At 42.2% G+C, this 22,191-nt stretch overlaps 1 protein-coding gene across 2 annotated transcripts in view; it reads right to left on the reverse strand.

The window, feature by feature from the left end:
* Positions 1-1,407: 1,407 nt before the first annotated feature.
* The window catches only part of RPAP1 (RNA polymerase II associated protein 1), a 44,545-nt gene continuing 23,761 nt past the window's right edge, over positions 1,408-22,191 (reverse strand). For both annotated transcript variants that reach the window (XM_085306708.1, XM_085306699.1), the window contains exons 15-25: positions 19,433-19,590; positions 18,286-18,465; positions 16,256-16,457; positions 14,185-14,294; positions 11,128-11,323; positions 10,018-10,167; positions 9,385-9,527; positions 7,347-8,151; positions 5,036-5,212; positions 4,208-4,264; positions 1,408-3,426 (exon numbers count right to left, since the gene is read on the reverse strand). In XM_085306708.1, coding sequence (XP_085162834.1) covers positions 3,271-3,426; positions 4,208-4,264; positions 5,036-5,212; positions 7,347-8,151; positions 9,385-9,527; positions 10,018-10,167; positions 11,128-11,323; positions 14,185-14,294; positions 16,256-16,457; positions 18,286-18,465; positions 19,433-19,590 — 2,334 coding nt within the window. In that variant the 3' untranslated portion in view covers positions 1,408-3,270. The remainder of the gene's footprint in view (positions 3,427-4,207; positions 4,265-5,035; positions 5,213-7,346; positions 8,152-9,384; positions 9,528-10,017; positions 10,168-11,127; positions 11,324-14,184; positions 14,295-16,255; positions 16,458-18,285; positions 18,466-19,432; positions 19,591-22,191) is intronic.

A 22,191-nucleotide genomic window follows, 5' to 3' on the forward strand; every position in this document is an offset into this window, starting at 1 on the left:
ACCTGCCAACTCAGCGTCAATACTAGAAGGAAGTATCATCAACTCACCTCCAGTCCAGTGAACAACTTCTTTGTCTCCAAAACCATATTGTTACTGTCTTCCAGCATAGTTCTTGCTGAATTTGTCCCAAGACAGTTCCCCACTGTCCCTACATGGCCTAACACCTGTAATGTGGATGGAACCAAGCGCCTTCTAGCTGTTATTGACCAGATGTTTTTTTTATTCTGCAAATTAGAAGACAGTATCGATTTTCCTGTCCTCTGATCTGAGTTACCAGGCAATTAAGCTGTTCTGAGTTAGAACCACCTCAACCCCAGAAACCTATGCTAGGTTTTATTTAAGCAGGACTATGTTCTTCTGGAAGCAATCTTAAGCCTTTGCTAAGAAGTTAAGAAGTCACATCAACCTTTCAGAGCTCTTCATTTTCTTTGTTTCCTCTGTTATTCTGATCAGGATTGAACRGGATTAAAAGAAGCAGCACACTTTAGTCCGGCTTCAGACTGCATTCAGCTTAAGTTTTAAGCTTCCATTCACTCTACCAGTATCTTTCCAAAATGCTCCTGATAGCAAAGCACTGAATGATCCTTAGCAATCGATCACATGGAAAATTGTTGGATTCTCTGCATTTTATCCAAAAGTATTCACAAGAATCAAAATAGATAAAATTTAAACTAGGTTTAATGTTTTTTGAGTTGCAATTGCAATGCAGCCCCAAAAGTTTGTATTTAAAATAGATAAAGCAATGCCCTCTAGTGTTCTGCAGAGAAACCTGAAACAAAGCTGCCCAAAGCCTGATAAAAATYAAAAGCTTAGGACTGCTGTAGCATCAGACAAAACTGTCACAGCCAAACTWTGAAAACTCATTGCTGACATGCAGCCCACTTAATATGTTCTGCACACAGATGTGGCCTCCAGAGCTATCTGGCATCCTTTTCTTTCTCCCATTGCTGGTGCTTGCAGCTGAATTCCATGTCAAAAGATGTAACTGTTTTCTGGGCATACACTGATGGCATGAGAGAACAAGACGGGACTTTCAAAAACAGGCAAAAGCAATTTCCCTCCCCAGAGTTCACAAAATAAATGAAATTCACCTCTTCTGTCATCACACTTAAATACCATCTGTTGATAGGATTTTACTGCCATCCCAATTGTGGCATGTGAGAAGTCCCATAAACCTCCATCCTGCACCTTCCCCAAGTGCACACAGCACTCAGTACTCCGTGTTACTGACCACTAGACCAACAGGATGTGTTTGATTTGAAGAGCTCTCTCACAAAGCAATGCTCCAACGATGAATGGGTTTCCTTATAGCATGTAGCATTCCCAAGGTATTGACAGATTGCATATAGAGCTATTCAAACTCTAAGATTTAAATAAAAGCACAGCGAGCATTCTTTGTTCCAAAAATTACAGAATTATCAAAATGTTTATTTACACCTTGTACACATTCCAAAACTCAACTTTGCAATGCACAARGGAGCAGAAGGATTCTTATAACCAGAGGTCAGAAGAGGATATGGCAAAACCCTTAATGAAGGCTGTTCTAAAATCTGGGCAGCCAGGAGTCATTAAATCTCTCTATTCATTGGTCTTGAAAGACTACTGCTGAGGTTATCATCCAGACAAAGCAAAAACTTGAGTGCCTTCAATAGAACTTTTAATCACATCAAGTACTTTTAAAATAATTAAGAAAATCAATGTTGACCACTCTGCGCTTTTGTTACTTTTGTGCTTTTGCGATATTGATCTGCAACTGCGAGATATTGCAGATCAAAAGCTGCAATAGGAAAAACGAGATTAGAATGAAACACAAGTTCTGCCTATGTCCTGTTTGAAACACGGAGGAAAAGAGGTGGAACAGGCTGCAGASAAACCAGAAACACTGTCTTCTGGCAACCCAAAGGGGGCTGGAACACTTAGAGGACTGCTCGTGCAAAGACAGCAAGTACAACCATGGGAGTTRCTAGCTTAAATTTGTTCACTGGAGCAAGGCTGACACAGGAACGGACTCTTCAGAGGGAGGCTGGCTTGGCCTGCGCAGTAGATAAAGAGAGGAGCTTAGCTTAAATCTTCAGGCTAAGCATCACACTGTACCTTCCAAGACAGTTTATTCACAAGAACAGAACAAATCAACTTTAGCAAGTTCTGYTCAAAAAAGTAACTCTCCTACCCCCAAAAAAAGCCTGCCAGATATTCCCCTTAATTTTGGGAAAACTATTGGATATAAGTGAAACATTGGCCTCAGTGGGACTGCACTTAGCAGTATATTGAGCTTGAGCTGGCACTCATGATGAACTTTTCAGGGCAATACACTTGCAGCCCTTGTGGTTGAGGCTGCAATACAGAATTAAGATGTAGAAGTGGGGTCAAATTAGYAATTTTTAAATATAAGTTTAAACTTAGGAACTTCCACTTTAAAATTTAAATTATGTTCCTCTCTTTTGAAAAGACAATCAATGCACACTCTAGTTAAACAAGYAGATACTTGGGTTTTTTCCCTCCTAATGCGGCGTGGTTACTGCCAAGCATCCTGCAAAGAAATTATTTTTTAATCTTGTTACAGACGTAACTAAATTACAAGAGAAAAGCAAGCAGGTTTGAGACTGTCCAAAAGACAGCCAAGGGAGAATGCACCATTGTATCTACCACTGCATTGCAAACTACTRTTTCTATTGCATCCTTAGAGATCTGATGTAGTACATCTGTGTGACTGATGGCATACACATAACACTGCCCTACAGAAACTACCTGTTAAAAAAAAAAAAAAAAGGTCACTCATAGGATCAGCTTCTCTTGTGTTGTCATTCTGTTTGTGAGGGGACTATTCAAACAAAGCTCAGGACATAAAGAAGCAAGGGAAAGACCTACATTTAGAAAACAGATGAAGACTGACATCTTCTAGAGAACCCACAACTTCCAGCTTTAACGAACCAAACAGCTTTTTCACGTCTTTCATTTTATTCAGTCCAATGCCTTCCAGGCACATATTTCTCACCTCCTCCAGGAAGAAGCAAAAGAACCTGAAGGATAATGGAAGAACGTGTCCCAGCTTTAAGAATGGAGAGACGACACACATCTTGTCATATCTTGAGAAGACTTGTATTGCTCTGCAAGGCTGGTAGCAYTCTATTAGGTCTTCATTTACACAGATGCCAAGAGCATCCAAGCAAAACACTGTTACCTGACGAAGCGTATTTTTTTTTCATCACTGAAGCATGAACTGAGCTTTTCCATTCTTACCCTTGGCCCTGCTTTTATATAAGTGCTTTGCTATGAGACTAGCACTGATGCCTTCTCCTTATTTTCTTTCTGCGTCACCATCTGCAGGTACTTCAGTCGCATAGGAGGGAGTTGCTCATAAAGATCAAACCCCAAAGGGCTCTCTGCATTCAGCATTTTGTAGTAGAGAAGGTGCTTCTTCAAGGTCTGAAGAAAGAAACAGCAGCCATAAGACATGTCTGAAAGGTGGGTATCTAATGTTTTCTCTCCATCTCCCACACAACATTACAAAACACCAAATACTACAGCTCCACCGTGCCTAGCATGTTTAATTGCATCATCCTCAGTAGAACTGTAAAAGGTGAGTTTTTTTCAAGAAAAAAAAAAGTCACTTTTTTTGCATGAGATTTCCCCTTTTGAATACAACTCTGGTGTCTCAACAGCTCCTCACACTGATTTCTTGTCAGAAGTCCAAATTGGGTTCTGACTGGGATCTAGAAACGTACTGCAGACACTAGACATCAAGAGCCAAGTGACTCAGCACTTTTACATAGACTTTGATAATCTCCAAGTCATGATAAGGCAGGATACAAATGAGGAGAAACTTAATCTGTTTTGTTCTTTTGCAAGAGAGCATCCAATTATGAGAGAAGGGAGATCCTTGCTGGCCTCCTGTTCATAGTTGCAATAGAATCACCTTTAGGATCTCTCACTATCCACATAGCGCTCAGGCAAGAGGCACAGATACAGAGAACAAGAGATTCATTTCAGTGTCATCAGGCTCTAAATACTGAGTTAAATTGCAACAAGAACTAGACAATGGTAGTTTTAGCCATTACAGGTCGAAATCCTGCCACTAATCTCCTCTCACTCTCAAGTTAGCAATGTAGATAAAAGCAAATTTCAAAAGCCAAAGCTAAATCTTTAACAGTACCATGCTTGTAGAACTAAAGTCTCAGTGGCACAAATTGGTCTTTGCAGAGCCTACCTCATCTACCAAGAGCCACGTCTTCCGCAGCATGCTTTTCCGAGCAGTGTCAACCTCCTAGGAACAAAACACACACATTGGTTAACGTAGCACAACGCTAGCTTTGCCTGTGAGCCACGCAGCGCTCTAGGATGATGCTCTGCTCATTATGACGATACTCCAAATAACAGCTTGTTCCACCATAAGGGGCTGAGATGGCTATCACTTAGATCCTCCACCTCTCTCCTCTCTTCCCAGACTAGCAGCCTTATGAGGCACTGAAGTCAGTAGAGTTGTTCTTACATTGCCATCACTGAAACTCACCTCACATCTCAACTATCACATAGAACTGTGCATCAAACAAGAGTGAAGTGTTAGTGCAAGGAAGCAGTGCTGTGGCCCAAAGCCATGGGAAGGCTCCTGCTTGGTTAACTCCTGCAGGGAGTAAGTCATGTGAGCAAGAAGGTGATAGAAGACAGCACCCCACACCTTAGCCTGTGCTTGGGACACTCAAGTCTGTCATGAGCTTCCTCGTTCTTTGTGCCTCATTCCTCCCTTTTGTACAATAGCTCAAAAGGTTGCTGACCCTGAAAGGTTATGGAGGATCAGTTCTCATTAATGTATGCCTTTTAGGGTATACTGAACAAGAGCTGCTATCTTTCTCATAGGTAGATTCCACCTGCAGATCTCAAACACCTTCACTGTCCTCAAAACACACTTATAATCTTTGTTTGCAAGCAAAAGGTGCCCAGGGGTCAGTGACTCACAACAAGCCACACTGGACACTTGAGAAAACAAAGTGCAAAACCCAAAGCTTCTAGCCCAGAGGCTCTGCTATCCGTTACCTACTTGTGTTGTATTGTCTTGGGAGAAAATAAAGCTGTTCACGTGAGCCACAGCCACCACATAAAGAACAGGGCACCAGGTGYGGCGCAGTGCTCCAGTAACCAGTGTTCGGAAGTAGAGTCGCAGGAGGTTCAGGTTATCCTCAGGAGGCAAAGTATATCGCTCAAGAGGCACAGGGAACTGCAAAAAAAGCACCCAGTGACAAAATTAGTTTGTGTGAAGGAAAGTTCATGTCTTTAGCGTCCCCCTCCTCAACTGTTTCAGTGTGTGCTGCTATACAACATAGCGCACCTTGGTGGCACAACCTCTATTAGCAGCAGGGCTGTTACTGTCCATGCTGACTGATGTGACATGCTCTGGACAAAACATTCTCAAGACCTCTTCAGCTTTATGGAGAGATGCTTTACAGGATACATGACTGCAGTTGCTTTTGGCACAAGTAATAACAGTGCTTTCAAAGTGAGGAGACAGCAACTTCAACAYCACTGTATCCTGATAACATGTCAGATAGGCTTACGTTGACCTTTGTGTTTAGCCAGAAAGGGAGAGCAGATCTATGTTCAATATGCCAGAGTTAATGCTGCCGCTAACTGAAGTGTCCGACATTTTCTGACTTCACTGTTCAGCTTTAAAAAAATTATTAGATTATTAGAWTAGAAAAGCTTTTAGCATCAACTTGTTTTTATTTGTTTCTCCCCTCTCCAGCAGTACAATTTTTATTCTCAGTTTTCAGACAAGCTCTCTAGAGTTAAAACTATGTATTTCTCTTTAGAGCATCTTCTTTCTGAGATCAAAAACAATTACTGATTTTACTCAATTCAAAAGTAGTCTTCAATGATAAAATGGCCTCTATACCAAATTTCAGTCTTTGGTTACCAAAAAATATTACTGAAATATTTCTTGCCTAATAATGCATCCTTAACTTGACTTAAAACAAAACAAAGGAATAAAAAATAAAAGCAGAAAGGTGATCTTGCTCAAATTTTCCAAAACATAATTTGTTTTCAAGGAACAAAGTGATGAAAACACTGTCCAAAGTATCTGGCATTTTAAAAAAGTGTGGGGGGGGGGGGGTGGGGGAAATCTGTAAAACAAGGCATAAAAAACGAGTTGTGAAGCTTTCTCCCTTGTAACATATATCACAGGTCTGAAGTCGAAGGATGAAATACCTGATCTAGAATCAAGACTTTCATCCGGAAGGTGGCATTTAGCCCTGCTCCTCTCCGTACTGGTGGAAGTAGAGCAGGGCTGCTGAACAAGGAGAAGCAAAACAGGGAGGGTCTACCGGGATCATCAAGAGAACAGAGAGCTTATCGTAAGAAGGCAGCCAGAAGATCTTGACTTCTATAGCTTAAGAAACAAAGGCTCATCCGGCCAGATAGTAAAACTGGCCTAACAAAAACACTGCAACCAGGTGAGGCACAGTACTGATTTCACCTAGACTCATCCKGCTGGTTCACAATTGTTGGAAAAAAAGTTTTGAAAGGTTAACTTTCCATTAGCAAACTTCAGGCTAGATCAGCTATTTTGTCATTTTGAAACTGATACAGAGCTTAAAGCCAGCTAAATTCAGTCTCTTGTGCTCTGTTCATTCAAAAGAAGTGTAGTCCTGCCCTTGTCAGATCAAATTTTCTTGCTGAGTGACCCAGTAAAGCACTCCAGAATAACCAACTGTACAAATGGTCAGAGAGGGAAAATTACTGTCCATGCATCAGGCAAGAGAAAGGTTAATATCAGGGAGACAGAAGACATACTTAAGCGAGAGATCATTGCAGGAAGAAAAACAAGTGCAAAATGGCCCTTCATATATATATTAGAAGGTGGCTGTCAGCCATTAGATCAAGCAGGATGTAGGATAGTTTCCACTGGAAGCTGCAAACAATTTTGCAGCTCACTCCCTCCACATATACACACTATCTGCTCTCAAAACAAAGTTCAACAGGATTCTGAAAAGGATTATGTGATAGGGGGCCTGCACCTTTGTGGACTGGACTTCTGTTTTCCAGGGTTACAATTCATCATGCTACTTTAAAATAAAAAGAACAACAAAAATTATGTGGAAGTACCAGCAACTGCTGTCATAGCCCTAAATCAAAAGAACATTACTTTCCATCACTGTTTCATTTTACATTCTTCAGGAACAATAAGAACATTGTAAAAATAAATCAATCATGATTATTCTACTGGATAATGAGGGATAAGGAAGGAGAATTATTGCTAGGAGGATGTCAAAATCAAGATTGGAGAAACACAGTCAAGAGTACAGTATCCCATGGATGAGAAGTGCCAGCTAACTGTTCTAAACCAGGGTTACCTGCTGAAGTGGCACTCCCAGTGCCCTCAGGATACTTGTGTGCTCCCCAAAGACAGAGAGCCGCAGATGAACRCTGAAACGCTTCTGCAGAGGTAGAAGAACGAAGGCTCCAAAGAGTGGATCTCCAAAGGAGACACCTTCAAACTGCTCTAGGAGACTTGTGTACAGATCATGGAACGAAGCCAAACCAGGGAGAGGAGCATCTAAGTTCAGGGAGTCCAGTGCTTTGGGTTGGCAATAGAGAGAGAGAAGAGCAGCTGTGTAGCAATGGATTGGTGCTTCTAGAAAGAGGTCACCTCCTGTGAGAAAGACGCACATAAGCCGTGCAAGTTTGGCAGCAGTGGGGATGCTCTGAAGGGTTTTAGCACGCCAGGTTTCCAATAACAAGACCCATTGCAAGTTCCAGGTCACAGTGTTGACTAGATCAAGYGGGAGAGAGTTCAGCACAGCTCCCCGTGTTTCTGCATTAGTCACTTTATTGTAGAGGTTGATGAGGGGGAAGAAAGGCCAGTCTGAAGGCAGGATAGGCCCTCTGACCTCAGGAAGCAGCATTGACTGGATGAGGTAATTCTGTCCTTGGTAGGATGCCTGGGAACGCACAAGGGTAGGCTGTAAGTGAACAAAATGAGAAAGGTAGCAGGAGCGGATGAAACGCAGATTCTGGTATGATTCTCTCAGCAGGACACCACGYGTAGGCTTGGAAAAAAACGCTGCTGCAGAGCCAGGCTGCGCCAGTTTGGCACTAGTACCCAGGTGCAGGATATCAGAGAAGTCAGCTGCTTCTGGCCCTCCAGCCTTCCCTTCACTGCAAGATAAACATCAGTCCTTTAAAAACAAACAAACAAAAAATCACCACCACCACCAMATTCCTCACTATCATCTCCCTGGATCAAGGACAGTAGTATGAATAGAAATCCCAACAGTTTCTACAGCATTCAGTTGGGATAATACCGAGTTGCTGTAAAGCATCAGCTCTGTTGGTATCCACAGGAAATTCACAGAACTACATTTGGAGTTATCAATATTTAGCCCTTGCCACAAAAAAAACCTCCACACAATGCCAGCAGTCTGGTCTGGAGRCTGCAATCCCCTGTCCAGGGCAACAGCCTACTTACCAACGTAGCTGTCAGGGTACTGAGGTGAAATACTGCGTATCATAAAAGGCCTGTATGCATCAATAAGACAACTCTCACAACAGTAGCTCTGCAGCTGGTACTGGCAAGGGTAGGGAAACAATACAGACTGGTAACCAGAATTTAGAGGGGAARGTCAAACCCATATGCCACAATCTCAGATCAGAGACTGACCACAGTCACAGACTACTTGCCAAATTCTTACAAAATAGTAGGTCTACAGTGGTAAAGAGTTTTTTCTTTGTTTTGCAAAAAGCACTTTCCCTTGAAACAGGAAAATCTTCTGAAGTAGTCTAAYATCTCCCTGCAGGGCCTTTGTCCAGCCTCCTAGAGGATGTATCACGACAAGTTTCAAGAAGACTGTGACAAATAAAATAAACCACTATCATCATCTCAGCCAAGTATGCGAGATTTCACATTTGAGATGCCTGTGATTTCCTTCAGGTCAAGGTGGAAAACACAGCTGTTGTCAAAACAAACAGCAAAACAATGTGTGCATGTACTTGTATATTAAGGATGAGAGGAAGATTTAGTAAACTTCAGAGTAGGTCAGGTTTTCACCTGCTTCCTAGACTCAGTTTGGTATTCACTAGTCTCAGGACAGTGGATGCTGRGCCTTGGTAAGCATCAGTTTTATCAGGGGTCATAGGACTCTTGCGACAGAGGAGATCAAAAGATATYGGTTGCATTTCTCAATATTGTTACGCTGGAGATAAAGGTGCAACCGCAATGCTAGTCCAMCCAGAAGGCTCTGTGACTGGAGAATATGTTGTGGAGTATCTCAGATTTCAATAGAGGCCCTGTGAAAGGCCAAAAACTTTTACAACGTTGTAATGCCATTTTTTTTAATCTTTCCCAAGTCTTCCTATATCCAAGACCACAAAAGGAAAAAATGCAAAGCTTACGGAAAAAACTCTGGATTAAAGGCAAGATCCAATAGGACCTCATGAGCCAGATGTTCACTCCCCGGCAACAGACGGCTTAGCAATGCCATGGCAATGCAGTGATGGAGTGAGGCATGCTGGGCATAATCTGGACAAGTGCCTGCCTGTACAGGAAACAAAACCAAACAACAGATAAAAGCAACAAGCCATTTGTTAACAAGGCAATCACAAGGAGAGGAGAGTCAGTCAAGACATGTATCTCACTGGGAAGTGAGAGTCTGAGGCAGACTGCAAGACTGTCTAGCATGCATATGGAGATCTTTCTCCTTCCCCTGAATGTCCTAGACAGTCAGGCACAGTTCTTCAGCGTACTGCTAAAAATGTTATTCTCACTCAAGCCCATATCCAGGCAAAAATATAATTTTGCCATCTGAAGTATTTTGGATTTAAGTCCCCACATCAGTAACCATAAAGTGAAGATATTACTTGCTGATAGGGGCAGAATAGTCAGACAGCTGGAGAGTCACCAGACTTCTGGTATGAGAAAGAACATGGAGGCAAGGACCAGTCGTCAGTTTGACGCATTAACCCTTTGGAGAGGCGAGGGCAAAGTGAATTACCAGATGAAAGAAATGAAAGGACTAACAAGAATACCATTCTCCGAGCCAACGTTAACACGAAGTACTGTAGATGATATTCATGGCGCAGTATCCACGCAGATGAAGGTGTTACAGAGGGAGGTCCAGTCTGCCAGCTCATATGCAGATAATCCTTCAAGCCCTTGAAGCCCAGCACAGAGCTGTACTACACAGGAATCAGAAGTGGAGATAAATACTAATAACAGTCCCTGCTTGGAAGAAAATAAACCTTAGTCCTCTCCAAGGTCTGCCCCCTATCCTCTCCCGTAGGAACACCTATCAGCTACTCCAAAAGGAAGTAGCTTGATAAATATCCCCTTTTCTGCCTCACGGCTTGCCCATATCCGTCATGACCATCCCTTCCTTAAGTAACCAGCACTTGCTGTCTACATTTTCCATAGTGCTTGGCAGAAGTCAGGGCAGTGGCTTAAGCGTTTTTTCTCTTATCTAGTAAGGTGACTTTATTAGTGACTGATCAGCTAATTCAACATCAGATCACAGAGGAAGGCTTTGAGAAAGTTTATGCCAGGCACTCTGTTCCTCTAGGGTGTTCTGTCATTTCTTCTCCAGAGTTTGCACATTATTACTCCGAAAATTCAGGGCAACTAGAGGCAGAAAGAAACCTCTTCAGCTACTATAGTACTTATTCTCTGGTTTAATTTTATTCCATTCTTCTTTGTTATATTGTCTTCAACACCCTCCCCTTCACCCCTGACATTATTTTGTTATTATTTATTTTTATTTTTTTGGCTGAGGCCAAAACCCAGTTATTTAAGATATCTCAACATTCTTTACAAATCCATCCTTTGCACATTATTGTTCTTCACTATCCTGCTCTGAAATAATTGCAGCTTCCCACTGTCAACTGGATATTGAAATATAAAGACAAAAACTTTTCGGGTCCTAGTTCCGCTTGTTCCGAAGATGGGAAGTACTTCTCTCTTGCACTTTGATCATTCTGAATTTAAAAAAAAAGCAAAAGAAAATAAAAAAACCCACCCCACACAACACTTCTGCCTTAGTCCTATTAAAAACRCTCTTAAGCCTGGGAAGATACAAGTACTAACTTCCCTCCTAAGCGTATCCTCATTCACACTGAACTTCTAGTGAAAAAGTCAACTCTCACCTTGCTGATTAGCCCTTTGTGAATGTGAGTGATGCTGCTGATGAGAAATAGGAGGGCAGTGAGGAAGGGGAAAGGTGACTTGGAGCCAACTAGGCTCAGGGGAGGCTTGCCTCCAGTACAACTCAAAGACACAATGCTGGAGACAGACTCCGGTGCTGGGGCACAGGATAGAGGATTGCACAAAGCAGAACATGGCCTGTGTGAATAGAGAAAGAGAGAGATCAGGTCAAAGAGCACTCATCCCACTGAAAGTTTCTCTTGCAAGAACGTTACTCTCTGTACCTTGYCACACACTGCAGTCAAATGGAAGCCCCAGCAACTGCACATGAGAAAAACTAGTATCATAGTCAGTCAGATAAATACTACTGCCATACAAACTTATGCCAGTGAGCTCTGATGAACTCTAATCTTAAGCTAAAATMTTCCTGACATGCAAAAATACTGATGCATCTCTGATGTCAAACATTTGAAAGCACTGGACCCTTGATTAAAAAAGACAAACAGAAAACCCACACRTTTTCCCATATGCACATGTAATCCAAGCTAATTAGGCTGCTCGCCTACTCAGGACATTTCAAAAATAAACCAGCAGGCAAAACCAAAAGGCCAGCTTTTACCTAGAACATCACACATCAGCACTACTTACAGGGTCCACACCTGGCATACCATGTCTGTGYAGGCAAGACCACTACAGACTGTACCATGTTGCTGAACAGTAATGGGGAAATACAGAATCATAGAATCAGTAAGGTTGGAAGGGACCTCTGGAGATCATCTAGTCCAACCTCCCTGCTCAAGCAGGGTCACCTACAGCATGGTAGACAGGGTTGCATCCAGGCGGGCCTTGAAGATCTCCAGAGAAGGAGACTCCACAACCTCTCGGGGCAACCTGGTCCAGTGCTCCGTCACTCCCACAGGGAAGAAATTCCCCCTCACGGTCAGGCRGAACTTCCTGTGCTTCAATTTCTGCCCATTGCCTCTTGTCCTGTCACATGGGRCAACTGAAAAGAGTTTGTCCCCATCCCCTTGACACCCTCCCTTTGGATACTTATACACATTGATAAGATCCCCCCTCCGTCTTCTCTTCCCCAGGCTRAASAGGCCCAGCTCTCACAGCCRTTCCTCATAGGRCAGRTGCTCCAGCCCTCTGATCATCCTCATAGCCCTACGCTGGACTCTCTCCAGTAGCTCCATGTCTCTCTTGTACTGGGGAGCCCACAACTGGACACAGYACTCAAGATGAGGCCTCACCAGGGCTGAGCAGAGGGGCAGGATCACCTCCCTTGACCTGCTGGCAACACTCTTCCTAATGCACCCCAGGATACCTGTGGCTGCCTTGGCCACAGGGGCACATTGCTGGCTCATAACCAATTTGTCATCCACCAGCACTCCCAGGTCCTTCTCTGCAGAGCTGCTCTCTAGCAGGTCAGCCCCCAGTTTGTACTGGTTCCTAGGATTATTCCTCCCTAGGTGCAGGACTCTGCACTTGCCCTTGTTGAACCTCAGGATGTTCCCCTCTGCCCAGCTCTCCAGCCTGTCCAGGTCTCTCTGAATGGCAGCACAGCCCTCAGGTGTCTCAGCCACTCCTCCCAGCTTGGTAGCATCAGCAAACTTGCTGAGGAGRCACTSTGTCCCCTCATCCTGGTCATTGATGAAAGAGGTGAACAGGATGGGACCCAGTACTGAGCCCTGGGGGACGCCATTAGCCACAGGCCTCCAACTGGACTCCACGCCACTGATGACGACCCTCTGAGCTCTGCCTTTCAGCCAGTTCTCAGTCCACCTCACTGTCCACTCATCTAACCCACGCTTCTGAGCTTATCTAGGAGGATGTTATGGGAGACAGTGTCAAAAGCCTTGCTGAAGTCAAGGTACACAATGTCCACTGCTCTCCCCTCATCTACCCAGCCAGTCATTCCRTCGTAGAAGGCTCTCAGATTGGTTAAGTGGGATTTTCCCCTTGGTGAATCCATGCTGGCTACTCCTGATCACCTTCTTTTCCTCCATATGTCTGGAGATGCCATCCAGATGCCATCCATATGGCAAATTCTGTCAAAGATTCACACGTTTTTTCTGTGTCAGGTAACTATTTATTCTTTAAATGCATTGCTCTTCCACTGCCATTACTAAAAGGACTCTGCTCTTTGAAGGTAGTTTCTGCCACTCTGTATGCCTGGAACACACAAAAGCTCCCTACACTTAGAGGAAACTGGCCATAATCTACCCAGAATATTCAGATAAGACTGTCAAAACCTTAAGGTGCAGATTAGCTAACTCTTCATTCTACCAGAGTCCAAGATAATGCTCATGTTATCCAAAAGTCTGAAAAGACAGTTTGGTACTTGGCCTTCCTCTTTCCTGCAGGGACTTGCAGAGCCTTTGTGGAACTCTGCAGGAGCTTAGAAAACAGTGTAATTTAAATCTTTTTATGAAAGCAGCATCATACAGATCGTGTGAATGGTACATGCACCTCCTCTGACATGAGARGCATCCAAATTAATCTTTCATTTTTTTCATTTTTGCCACTGAGATCGAAAAGAATCAAAGCCAAGAGTGACTAATGTTCAATTTGGAATTGACCTGAAACAACTGCATGGGAGGGCAGTTTCTGCAGAGATGCAGATGCTGCAGCAGCATCAGGAGGGAAGGAAGAACTGAAGAACCTCTGCAGCCACCCTGCTTTTTGCTTTGAGGGGACAGTCAACAAGCAAGGTATAGACAGAACCGTAACACACTAATTCATCCTACTTTCAGTATCACACATATGGGGCACATATATATATGTGTGTATATATATATATATATATATACATACACACACACACACACACACACACACACACCAGGAGGAAATGGGAGAGGGAGGAACCGCCTGAAGCCGAACTGTTCTTTGATATATTTTCTAGGCTAATACTAGGCAATTTCTTTTCTACGAGCAGGTCCCCCAGTCCCTGAACCACTCCACTTTCTACATTCCTGACCACACAGTATAGCATAGAAGAGAGCCTTCCTTCCTTAGCTTCTGGCAACAGCATCTTAGTAATGAAATGATTTTACCTGAGCAAATCCCACATGTTGTGCACRGCTGGCTGGCTGAGAAGGGGCAGCAGCACCTCAAATGTCAAGTGTTCCAGTTCCTCTAAGCAGTCAATTGGATTGACTGATGGCTGCAGAAAACACAAGAAAGGAGGGGAAAAGATGGTGAATGAAGGCATTTCAATGAGGGACAAAAGCAGGTTGATCTRATTATTTTCTCTTTTGTTTAACACCTCTTTGCGAACCCACACCTTCTACACAGTGATACAGCAACAGGTTAGAGCTAGTCTCACTGCTGACAGCAGCCTGGAAGCTGAGAGCTGGTGCCCCAAGGTGTCCTCCCACCCAAGTATTAAAGTACATCATAGAGAATCCTTAATCAGCTGGAAGTAAGGCACGAGCAAAATTCCCTAAATGAAAACTTCCCTAACTGACTAAAACCCCTTTCCTTCCCCATCTATGTGCTGATCTTCCCATTTAACTTGAAAACAACACAGAAGTGATCAGAACCACCTTAGGAAAGCAGAGTAGCACCAAAAAATATCAGTATCTCCAAAAAATATCAGCGGTGTAAAATGAGACTGACCTATTCACCAAGGTATGACTGTGGAAGAACACTGCATAGAGGAGGATCTGTAGCTTTTAGAGAACCATCCCAATTCTTCTGCCCCTAGTAAGCAATATTCCATGTTGAAGGAACATGCTGGCAATTGTTTTACTTTTTACTCTTCATTAGAATGCTGTGTTAGGATACAAAAATACTCATTGCCATAACTATAAAGAATAAAATCCAGTTTGGCTCCCCAGGTGAAATCCCTCTCCAAAAAGCAGTCAGCAAAAGCTACAAGATGTTAACCTTAGTTCTGAGTAGACTAACAGAAGTTTCCCAAGAAGGCCCAAATATCCACTATTCTCTAGTTACTCTACCAGTTGACTTTTTGCACTATTCTATTTAAGTGTGCTACGTGCATTTTTTTAAAAAAATCAGCTCACCTAATCAGTTAGATAATTTATTCTTTTTTTTTCTTAAATGTGGAAATAAAAATTCTTGAGTCATAAGGACCTAAGAAATCATGTTTGTTAGCCACTCTTGTGGGCTGTCTATAAAAGTTAATCAGGAATACTAAATTGTTTAAATGGTGACCCTAGTTCTCTAAAGCTCAGCAGTCGAAAGCAGGTGAAAACTACAACCAACCTATCAGGTATTGAAGATATCTTTGAAAGATAGTGTTTTTCACCACGGCAATTCTTAATAAACTCATTTGTTTTGGAGAAGTTTTGCAGGCAGTGCAGAGGTCTGAATAATTACAGGCATTAAATCATCCACACACTTTGAAGACAGCTCTTCCATGTCAGGATTCAGACATGGTAGTTGGGCAGTAAAGGGAAAATTTCCATTTAATCTTCAAACATGAATCTTTATGGTAGCTAAAGTGTAAGATAGCATTCTTCAACAGTATCAAATCGATGTGTATTATCTTCAGAAAATTCACTTTAAAAGATGATCACATACCACAACAGTAACCAGGTTATAGAATTTGAGCTTGAACATCAGTGGGGCAGCAAATAAATCTGTATTTATTGCTTCCTATTCCAAGTTCATACGGCTTGACCCTCAAAGCTCAATCTTACAATCAGACTACTGCAGCCTAACTCTCAGCCTCTACTCTGAGAGCGCTCCAAGCTCTCAGCCTACAACAAATGCAAAAAAAAAAGTGCAACTTTATTCAGCCCACAAAGAGAACGGATTGTCAAACTAAATTAGGCAATATTTGCTACATACTATGGGCCTCTGTAGTAAATCAGAGCACTCACAGCACTACTACATAACCTGATTGAGACTCTAAGCCATAAGGGAGAAAGGAAGACAGTAATTTTTAGCATCRCTAATATGAAGGGCCAGCAAACTTATCTGACCCTAAATGCCACCCAGCCTAGACATGAGGTGTGGAAAACAAAATCTAGTCCTCAGCTAGATTCCTCAATTCCCTTTTCTTGTTTTCAGTGTTGCTTTTAAGTTCAGATGTTTCAGAGACAATAAACAAGCTGATGGTGGTGAGATGAAGAGAAACCCCATACTTTCAGGCTGTACCTGTTGGCCGCAAGCACTATAATAAACTCCCAAGTAGATCATGTAAGTTGTGGTTAGAGGCTGGAGAGCTTGCCAAGTTTCTGTGTGGGATATCTCCTGGAGGATTCTTTTCAGACTGGTCTCAAGGAAGGGCCGTAAGTTTGACACTTGATTCCATGTTACTGGTGGAAGAGGAACCTGTTCATTATCTTCTGAGCCCTTACTGAAACACAATGGGAAAACGACACAGAATAATGAGGATATCTCAGAAGCAATGTGTCTAAATCATCACATTTAATAGCAACCCTTCCAGTCACAGGTAATCTAGAAGACAGATACCTAATGGCAGCCCCAGGATGGGGGAGGCCGAGGAGGGGAAGGGGGGAAACCTTTGCACTTTCCTACAACCAGCCCAACTACTTCAGGTAGAAAAATCCAGTGTATAAGCTACTAAAATTTTTTTGCAAACTAAAATTTCTTTACTTGCATTACTCTGTCCTTAAGCAATTTTCTAGTTTTACCTATCATGCTACCCCGGCCTCTAGCTTTGTTTAGATTAGTCAAGAGTTTCYCACATTTCACCAGAAAAAGTACCTGTATCTTCAGCAAATTCTAATGCTTTGATGTTTATCTTCTACRAAGTAATCAATACTAAGACATTGGCCTCAATACTGGTTCCTGGGKGAACCCAATACCAGCTGGGGTCCATTGTGACCGTGGAGCTTTGAGAGCCACACTGCTTTATAGGAGAGTAGAGAATGAAAGCAGTAAGAACGTGGGATTCACTAAAAGCAGCTTGATCAGTAAAAGCTCCACAGGAGAGAGGAGTAGCCCTGATTCACAAAATTATTTATGGAGAAATACTAGGTAGGATTGGTGAACCATAGCAGAGTGGAAAGTAATGACAGATATAGCTCATGCATCCATAGCTTACCCTACTGTTAAGTATCTTTTAGCCAATAAAACAATAGGTAGTCCTATTTTGAAATGAAGATGCCCAATTAAGAAGCAATTTTCCTTGGGAGTTCAGATTTATGATGCATCCCCTTTCAAACTCAGAAGATCCTGATAGGTAAGGATCTTTTGCAAGCCACTTTGCTTCTCCCCACTAGATCCTAYCTGCTATACCATATCCAGCATAATAAAGGAAACAAAGCAGGAGAGCTTCACTTTTGCTCTTTTTCACCTTCATATGAATGGCTTTCACATCAAGGAGCAGAGGATTGAACGGGACCTTAGCCAGTTCTCTACCATTCCAGGCACAACAGCAAAAGAGCTCTTTCACAAATATAGAGGGGCTTTGTCTTTAAAGTAACACCACATAAAGCCAAAAAAGCCTTAAAAAAAGACAAACAACTAAACTGTCCAGCTCTACAGAAGTAGGCTCAGTTCTCTGAGATTTTATGAAGGGGCAAGGACTGTTCTATTTCCCATTGGTGGCATCACCTTTTTAACTTACAAATTTCCTGTGGCAGAAGCATTTTTGGCACAGGTAAACTTCACGTTGCCTTCGCTATTAATTGATGAGGATATTGCTAGGGACAATAAAACAGGCCCTTCCCAGAGAACACTATCACTCCTGAGAAGCTGCTTTTATCATCCACCATTTATGTCCAAAGCCTTAAATGCTTACTGTTTAAAAAGTGAAAGGAGTAGAGATACTAACTCTGTTCTCAGGCTCTTAACACATCCCCTGTCAATCACATCTCCCTGCTGCCTTCCCTCTCATACTGCATATGTTTTCAGGCTAGTCTCTTTGCAGGGATGGACACAAATTCCTCACTCTGCCTTTAGCATGCTCTCAGTCACACAGTCCTGGGACAGGGATTCTGTCTAGTACACAAGGGTACCCCTGCAAGGGCAATCACTAAAAAAGTCTTTTTAGGTCAGAAGAGATTATCTGTTTCCTAAGTCTGTCGGCCCACAGGCAATTCTCAGACCCTTACAAAGACAACAAACCTGCAGCCCACTTCTCTTAATACTGGTCCCGTGGACAGGACTCCAGCCTCTCAGATAAAGACAAGACAGGAGGTGACAGAAAGAGGACCTACCTGTTCTGCTGGGCCTGCAGTTCTGCTGTGCAACCTGCTGTTTGCGTCACACGTGTCAGGAGAGTAACCACCGCCGTGGCTCGCTGGACAGACAGCTCAAGCACAGGGCTCTTCTCACGGCAACTGCCAAGCAAGTCAGGCAGGGACTGCAGAATCCTCACCAGCACAGGGTAGAGATCCCTGCAGTATGGATGGGAGAGTGAACCATAACACCCCCACCCTCAAAAAAACACAAATAGACAGTCATGGAAAAAAGATGGCAAAGAGAGAATATCGTCATTGCAAACAACAGCTGAATGGGACCTACCTAGTACTCTGCCTCCAAGTATTCTGAGACAAATAATCCTTTGAAATAATTATTTTCACTTTTTCCTGCTTCCCTAGTTCTGAAGTTCTTGCCCAAAGTAACCACATGTTATAACCATGCAAATTTAACTTTTTTTTGCCTTTTTTTTCCTTCTAAGCATTATTTAGGATTTTTAAATATTTTATATAATTTTTACTCCCTGATTGAGCTGGAAAACTGAAAATACTGTTGTGAAGAGAGAACCTCCCTTCTGAAATTTAATACAGGCCTTCCTTTTACTTCTCTTTGGGCAACCCTAAAGCCACCTTAATGATTCCAAGTCAGTGCAAATACAGGGAAAAGATTCAGTTTCTGAGATAAGTCAGACTTGACCTAATGAAGGTCAAGTACAAGAACTTTGATTTTTGTACTGAACTGAGAGCATATGCAAAAAGCAGTCTATCTGCTTCAACATGCCTTACRTAGCTTGAATGTTGGTGACTGCTCTCCAGACCTCCTTTGAGTCAGATTCAACTCCTACATGTATTATGATCAAAGTGTCTTGCGGTCACACAAGGATAGGTTATTTGTGCTTTTAGGGGAAGAAGACACAGTCCTAAAAAGCTAGTGACCTCCCTTAGTACAGAGAAAAAACAACACAAATAACAGCATTTAAGCACAGGAGAGAAAAGAAAAGCAGAAAAAGGAACTCAGCATGAACTTTTACTGTAGGAAGCTGAGGAAAGGGAGTTGAGCCTGATCCTGGAGACCGCTATATTTGCTGCTCTAGAACAGGATGTCCATTTTCTCTATTGCATCCCCTACATCCACCATCCTCATCTCTCCAGCTTTGTGCTGTACCTGTAAAGATCACAGGCCTGACCATAGCCAGCAGCCACAGCCCACAGCCGAAAGGCTTCAGTGCTTAGCCTGATGGCTTCTTCCCTTGGCAGGAGCAGATCCAGTGGGTCTTCAGCAATAAATCGACTTAACCGACTCTTCATTTCAAATTTGTTGAGCTGTAAAACAAAAKCAACCAAACAAAAATAGACAAAGAGATAAGAAGCATCACTCCATGCCTCAGATAGTCTCACACACCAAAAAAGCTGCAGATTTAAATTCAGCCTATTCTAAACTCCCCTTGCACTGCTCAAATCTGTTTTCAACTTGTATAATCTTAAGGTGCCTGCTACAAAGGGTTAACAAATGGTTAACTGCTATTACAAAGGAAGCATCCCTGGAAGGGATGCCTGTGTTACCTAATCCTTTCTCAACACAAATCAACTACATCTAAATCATTCCTGATAGTTGTTTGTCTAGCTCACAGACACTCTTGTTTTGAAGGCTCTCTACAGCATTTAGCTGATATTTTAAATATATAGTTACCTTTCTTTAACTAGTCACAAACAAAAATTTATTATTCAAGTGTACATGTAAAGACATATCTTACACCAAACAGTGTATACAAAAATACTGAATGGATACTGATCTGCTTTTTAGGAGGCCACACTAGATGGCTTTCAGAGATCCTCCAACCTAAATCTTTCTATAATTCCGTGTTTATTTTACAAAAAGGGTACATTCTGACTATTAATTTTGTACGATTATAGGATTTTGATGTTTGGAAGTGCTCTGAGGTTATTTTAGTTTCGAACTAATCATGATGTGACTCATTTACAGTTCTCTAGAAATAATTTTTATCCTCCCCAACAACAGGATATTTTTGCTTAACCATAAGCAAGAGAGCTTCTCTCTCCCTCCCCCACACATACAAAAGCTTATGTGAGCTCTGCCTAAGCAAATGAGTTGACAAATTCTTTTTCACAACACATAGATGTATTATAGACAATTAAAAATCCAACTCTTTAGAATAATCTTGTATGGGAAATCAATGCACAGCAGCAAGAAAGCAAAGGAACTGATAAATCAAGCTATGAATTCTGACACTCCTCCTACAGAACAGAGGGCAAAGTCAAATTTATCTCTAGAGGAGGAAGATAGAGAAATTTTGTTAAGTAAAATAAATCTTAGAACATTCCCACACTGCTGATTTTAGTTTAGTTTTTGATTACCTTCCAATCTCATGTTTAAGTGCCTGCCACAAGCTATGCCAGAGCAAAACAGAACCAAAGCCTGAGTGGCAGGAACCTTGWATGCAATTTTTGCACACCTTGAAAAACCTGGAGTATGCAAGTACTCTACTGAAGTAGAGTAAAATACAAAGTTTTTTTTTTATTATGTCCCTGGAGCCACTTACAGCCTTTAAATATCTTGCTATCCATTATCAGCACATTAATCTATGCATTTTATAGCACAAATGGGTGTTCTCCTGCTGATGTTAGCAATTTCCTGCATGGCAATTTATTAGATGCTGTTAACAATACCAAACTGAAAACCCTAAGACAGCCCACTGCACTGTAATGGGTGCTGCTATTGGTAGATGTTCCGCATTTATAGCACCAATGCGGCAACCTATATGAGTGAATACAATTATCTCTGAAATGGAAAATCTGTCCAGAAATGGATAAGATGTGTTGGAAATACTGATAAATGACTTCAAAATTATTAAGACAAATTCATGACAGGGAAGTTCAACTAGGGCTGTAAAACACAAAGATAAAACTGTATAACCCCTGGTTTAAAAAGTCCTAAGCTGTAGCTCAGTAGAACATGGAAGAATAAAGAGTAATACACCTGAAAACATGCTCTAAGCATCTACTATTTGCCAGTATCACCGAGCTACATGGTGCTACACAATGTTGTGCAGCTGCATTATAACGAACAAAAAATATTGAAAAGCTTGAGCCAATTTTTCTACCGGTACAACGGCAGAAGGCAACACTACTGTGATACTGCCAGCAATCTCTTCAAAACACACATATGCACCCTCCCCACAAAAGCTATTTTAGTTTCTTTACTCCCCTTCCCATTCCGTCTTCCAAATGATTTTTTAAAAGTTTGTCTGCAACTAGCAGAAAACAGCTATGGGATGCAGAGACTGTGGGGCTAGGACCTACACTATGCTTAAACCATTTGCAAGCCTATTGATAATAAGGTCACAGAACAGATGAAGTTGGAAGAGATCTCTGGAGATCATCAAGTCCAGCTCCTCTGCTTAAAGAAAGGCCAACCTGACCAGGTTGCTCAGAGCTGTATCCAGTCGGGTTGTGAATACCTTCATGGATGGGAAGCCCACAATCTCCCTGTGCAACCTGTAGCAGTTTGACACTAAAGGGTTTTTCTTATGCTCAAGTGGAATTTTCTGTATTTCAATTTGTGACATTGCTCTTTGTCCTTTCACTGGACACCACTAAGAAGATCCTGCCTCTGTCTTCTTTACTCCCTCCCCTCAGGTATTTAAATACACTGGTAAGATTCTCTCCCCTGAGCTTTTTCTTCTTGAAGCTAAACAATCCCACCTCTCTCAGCCTTTCCTCATATGTCAGATGCTCCAATCTCTTAATCATTTTGTTGACCTTACTGCATCACTTTGCTCCAGAATGGGACTGCAGTCAGAATCCTGACCCAATCGCTCCCAGTTCCATGAGCAATGGTCACGTCTGAATCAAGCCCTTCAGCTCAGAGTCACCTCCAGTTAATTATTTATGTAGAGAGCAAGA

The sequence above is a fragment of the Rhea americana genome, unplaced genomic scaffold, assembly GCF_003343005.1.
Source record: "Rhea americana isolate MKP2758 unplaced genomic scaffold, rheAme1 scaffold_102, whole genome shotgun sequence".
NCBI classification, from domain to species: domain Eukaryota; kingdom Metazoa; phylum Chordata; class Aves; order Rheiformes; family Rheidae; genus Rhea; species Rhea americana.